Source organism: Trematomus bernacchii, unplaced genomic scaffold (assembly GCF_902827165.1).
Source record: "Trematomus bernacchii unplaced genomic scaffold, fTreBer1.1, whole genome shotgun sequence".
In the NCBI taxonomy this organism is placed as follows: Eukaryota; Metazoa; Chordata; class Actinopteri; order Perciformes; family Nototheniidae; genus Trematomus; species Trematomus bernacchii.
In genome coordinates, this window is record NW_022987564.1 from 3,411,009 (window position 1) to 3,416,496 (window position 5,488).

At 45.2% G+C, this 5,488-nt stretch overlaps 1 protein-coding gene across 1 annotated transcript; it reads left to right on the forward strand.

The window, feature by feature from the left end:
- The first annotated feature begins 387 nt into the window (after window positions 1-387).
- On the forward strand, window positions 388-4,592 carry heyl (hes related family bHLH transcription factor with YRPW motif like). The gene is made up of 5 exons (XM_034124397.1): window positions 388-902; window positions 2,882-2,948; window positions 3,038-3,121; window positions 3,200-3,281; window positions 3,509-4,592. Exons 1-5 carry the CDS (start codon window positions 823-825, stop codon window positions 4,192-4,194), a joined length of 999 nt encoding a protein of 332 aa, XP_033980288.1. The 5' UTR covers window positions 388-822; the 3' UTR covers window positions 4,195-4,592.
- The last annotated feature ends 896 nt before the right edge of the window (window positions 4,593-5,488 follow it).

A 5,488-nucleotide genomic window follows, 5' to 3' on the forward strand; every position in this document is an offset into this window, starting at 1 on the left:
ACCAAAACGCAGCTCAATGACTCCATTCTCCGAGTCACCTGTGCGATTGTGTGAGAGTGGAGCTTCACACACACTCCCTTGCGAATGATGGAGTGGTTTCACAGTCCATCATTCCCACACTCCTCACCTCTCTTCTTCCCTCCCTCCCGCTGCCATTGTTCTACACAGCAGTGTAATTAAAGGAGCAGAAATAGAAAAGAAAGGATAGAGAGAGAGAAGGAAGGAAGGAAGGAGAGCAGGAGGAGATTGGAGGCTAATTGACTGAGGATGACTGAGCAAAGGGGTGGAAAGATGGGGCCTGGGGAGGGAGGGAGGGTGACAAGCTGGGGAAGGCCAGATTAAAGGGAGGGAGGAGGGACAGGGAGAAGAGGCGGGGGAGCAGAAACTGGCAACCCTGCCCCAGCTGCCAAAGTCCTATTTTGTCATTGGGTGGCTGTGACAGAGAGAGAGGCAGCCAAGAGAGAAATAACACAGAGGGAGCGAGAGTCATGATTGGATGCCAGTGACAGAGTGGAGAGACCAAAGCAGCTTGTGAATTTTCGTAGTTGTCATGGGCCCTCGGGGGTCGAACAAGTGGCTCCGCTGACTCACAGAGGAAAAGGACAGACGACACGTGAAGAAAACAACAAAAAAACTAAACCAAGTGACAAGAAGTAACTAAGGACAACAAGGCTTTTATAAGTAACAGCGCAAGAGAAAGTGAGAGTGAGGGGCACACAGGGTGAGAGCTATACGCCTTCAGTGCCTCCACGCAGCAGAGAGCGGCCGACAGGATCCCCCAAATCCCTCCGTCCCTCCGTCCATCCGTCATCCAGCTCAGACATGAAGAGACCTCACGACTACAGCTCCCCGGACTCGGACACAGACGAGTTCATTGACCCGGGACAAGAAGACGGCTTTTGGTGAGCATCCTCCAAACACACCTGAGGTCCAAACATATGACCTCTAGTCACACTTTAAAGGAAAATTGCATTGTACAAATGAGGATATCAAAATACAAATCTGCTCAAAGCATATTGACATTTTGAAACTTAGATGCTGCCATGCACAATATTGCAGAGTTAAAAGTAGAAAAAGAGACAGGAACATTTTTAGTTTTTAAGTCCCAGAAACTGATTTTGTTTATAAACCAATTCATTAACAAAAATAAATATTCCTACTCTACTGTTTTTATGCATTCACTATTTTCTGACAGATGTAATATAGGAGTTTTACACACCTTCAAACAAAGTTGAGCTGTCAGTTAAAAGTCAAAACTTTAGGCCTCTTGCATCAAATGCCTGATATATTCAATGAAATATAAATGAATTGCATTTCCCTTCAAAATGAAACAGTGTCATGTCTGATCCTTTTTATTCCCATGTCAGTAAAAGCTATAGTCGTCATTGCACGCATGACATGCATTACAATAAGTATAGGCCTGTCATGTCTGAACTGCGGAAACGGCTTGAATACGAATTTCCTGTATGACACTGTATGATTGGAAATAAATGCATTTAATTTAGGAATTATATTTCCATCAAAGTATTTTTTAAAGTCTTGTGAGTGAAGATTTACTTTTTCCATTAAATATGTTTTAATTAATATCTTATTGTTGCTGACTGTGATGTAGAAATATTCGATTTGTATACATTTCCAGTTCAATATATATATTAATATAACAAATTAAAACTGAACTTTTAAATTAACACAAAAGTTAGAGAGAGAGACAATCGCACATCACATTTTAAATCATAAGAATATTTGAGGCCCACTTTGTGTGAGCTTTTTTTAATTTTAATAAAACTTTCATTTATTTAAATATAAAAAATATAGGTTTTTGAGGGACTAAAGGACAATTTATTTACAGTTTTATTGAGGTTATTATTTGACATATAGTATTCTTGTGTCTCAAAATAAATAATAGTTTGATAATATCATTAAATATATAAAGTAAGACAATTTCCAAAAATGCAAATTAGAAAGTAAAATACTTATTATTTGATTTGCAAAACATATGTTTAAATGCAAATATTACTTCTGCACCAAGATGTATAACTCAAAACTATATACATAACTTGATACAGCGTCTTGAAAAATGTCTGAGTAATTAAAATGACTCCCGACATTACACACACTCTTTACACGTCATTTATAGGCACATTTAAAACAAAATTCCTCATCTTTTAATGTGGATTAAAGGGAACATTCATCAGTATATATAGAAAACACATTCCAAGCAACACTGGTAACATCACAGACATCCAGCCAGCCAGTACCACTAAACACGGTTTGGATAAATCAAATTGTCATGTGACATGCAAACAGAAGACAGTCTTTTCAAGTCAGCCCATCAAACGTAAACCTAAACAAAAACACACAGCTAAATTGGCAACCTTCATGTTAAAATCTAATATAAACGCAGTAAGTCTTTGGTGAGGCAGTTTGAAGCAAACTCCAAGCTGTCAGCGACTCTCAGGCCTGCAAGATGAAGCACACAAACAAACACGATCCATATTGAGAGACTGTACTCGGAGAAACTCAGATCCGCACGCTGCACGCTGGAGCCCCATGCGAGCGAAAGCATCGCCCCGAGGCTATATAATCATCTTTCTAAAAGTGCTTTTGCTCAGATGGAAAGGAGAACAGCATGTCATTTCACTGAGACTAATGTTCATCAAACCAAAAACAATCTTGTCTTCCCTCCTCTCCCGGGCACTCCTCTGCTCAACTGTGCCCAAAAAACTAATTCGATTGTAGGGAGCTGATGTGCCATCCCGCCTCTGTGTCATATTAAGCAGGGTAATACTAACAATATGCAGGAGAATCAAAGTGAACTCTCTCTGCCAATACCATCTCTCCATTTCCCTCATCCCTGTTTTTCTCTATCTCCATGGTACAGCCCAGTCACCGGGTCCATGTCTCCTGGCAGCGCCTCGCAGATCCTGGCCCGAAAGAAGAGACGAGGGGTGAGTGGATTACGGCCTTGGATCTTAATCTTTTGAGTCCTGTCATTTAGTTTGGCCCTGACCGTCCCTCTGCTCTTCTTGTTGTGTAGATCATAGAGAAGAGGCGCAGAGACCGGATCAACCACAGCCTGTCGGAGCTCAGGAGGCTGGTGCCCAGTGCTTTTGAGAAACAGGTGACTGCTCATAAAAAAAAATAACCAGCTAAATAAAATCTGCTGCAACTTGGTAACATGTTGCTTATTTCCATGCAGGGTTCATCGAAGCTAGAGAAGGCAGAAATCCTGCAGATGACCGTGGACCACCTCAAACTCCTGCACGCCATGGGAGGAAAAGGTGAGATTTCTGAGTTTGTTGCTTCTTCTTTTGTCTTTTGGAATATGGACACGAAAGGCCCTTTGGAATAATGCTGGAAAATATCTAAAGCCAATTCCAAGTAAAATTATTTATTATACCCTTTTTGGAAAAGAGAAAGCACACAGTAGATTAATTATGGTTGCCATGACTAACTGCATTCCATTACTCGAAGTCAATATATGACTAACATCTCCTTTCTTTCTAAGGTTACTTCGATGCGAGGGCCCTAGCAGTGGACTACAGGACCCTGGGCTTCAGGGAGTGTGTTGGGGAGGTGGTGCGGTACCTCAGCTCCCTGGACGGGGAGTCCCCAGACCCTATAGGAGCGCGCCTGGTCTCCCACCTTTCCCACTGTGCGAGTGAGCTCGACCCCCTCCTCATGCAGTCGCCCCCGGCCGCCGCCTTACCCTTTCCACCTTGGCCCTTCGCGTCCTTCCCTCAGATCTCCGCCGCCTCACCGGTCTCCTCCTCTTCACCGTTCCCCAGCGGGCGGAGGGACATGGCGCTGCTGGGGAGCTACCCGTCGCACGCCTCCCTGCGCCTCGGCCCCCTGGCTGGCTGCCATCAGGGCGTTCCCCAGCTCCATGCCCCCTCCGCCCTGGCCACCATCCACAGGTTGCCCTCCCTGGCAACCTCTGCGTCCATGGCCCCCTCCAGACCGACCCAGCGCTCCCCTCACAGCGCCACCAGGGCCTCGCCTCTTCCCCTCCCCACCCCTTCCTCTTCCACTCCTTCTACCCCGTCCTCTACTTCTACTTCTTCATCTTCTGCTCCAATGCAGGTCTCTTTCAGGCCCTTCGCACCTCTGGGGTCTCCTACAGCCCAGCGCAGGGGCTTGAGCGGACCGGCCAAGTCGGGCCAGGGGTGGGGGACTGAGATCGGAGCTTTCTGAGGGTCTGGTTTCCAAATGAACTCTGGACATGGAGCTATCCATGTTCACCACGTAGCAAATATGAACCCGTCGGAGAAAGACGACTCAACCTTTGATGATTGTCTCGGCCCTTGAGGGACTCTAAAAGCCATATGAGACTGTGGGTGGAGTTTCAGATAATCACAAACAATCATATATAATGAAAATGAAGGAATGTGAAAGAAGATTTGAATAAATTCCTGTTTATGATCATGCTTGACAAATGCACGGTGTCTAACAGAGCCATATATAACGCTCAACAGAGTGACGTTGAGTTTTTACTGATGAACTGTGATATGTGTTGTTTTTTCCCCAAATCATTTATACATTTGATAATGTTTTCCAAGAATGTTTGACAAAATCTCTATAAAGACTAAGTGCCTTTACCTTTGTTCATGTATTTCTCTGCGTGTTTTTTCCAACTTTAAACAAATGGCCACATGCACATGCAGCTTCACGCTATCTGCTATGCAAATGTTTGAAAGCTACATGTTACCCACTTACATTCATTAGCCATGTCTGCAAACACTGCTTGCATGTTCTCCAGCCGTAACCCCATCTGTATGTACGCTGTCTCCAGTGATGGCTGATGGGAGCTGTGGTCTTGTGGCTGCAGAGGATAAACATGGTGGGAGTTGGTGATGTTTTTGGGATGCCGCGGCGAGGCAAACAGACCCATCAATGTGCCCTCTAATTGGCAGTCCCCTGTAATTAACTTTACCCTCATATCAGTCTATGTATCTTCCTCTCCTCTGCTGTCTCTCTGCCATTCTTTCTCTCCAATCCTGTGGTTCACCAGCGGATATCTCCTCTCTCCGATTGTCTGCGCCACTGTCTCCTCAACAATGGACAGACAGTGAAGGAGAGGGCGAGAGGGAGGATGGAGAGACTGAGCGAAGGGGGAAAACAAAAGGGAAAAGATCTGAAGGGCTGCGGTTGGGTGACTGATTTGGCGTAGACGTTCAATAACAGGGTGGTGGGAAGGCAGGAGACAGAGTGGAGGAGAGATGAGAGGGATCGTGAAGTTTTAAAAAGGAAAGGGAGAGGAATAGTGTGAATCACAGAGAGTCCGCCAACGCGTACAGGGTGCACAGGAAAACCCCCCGAACAATGATGAATGACAACGAGTTGTTCCTCAAGAGGATCAGCATAATTGTGCCGTGCTTCACCAGAACGGCTCCGCGGGGATGAGAGAGCAGAGAAGAGCCTTGTGTGTGTTTACTGCTGGAGAACGCTTTGATCTACTTCAGGATGCAATGTCTGTGGTCTGCGGGCC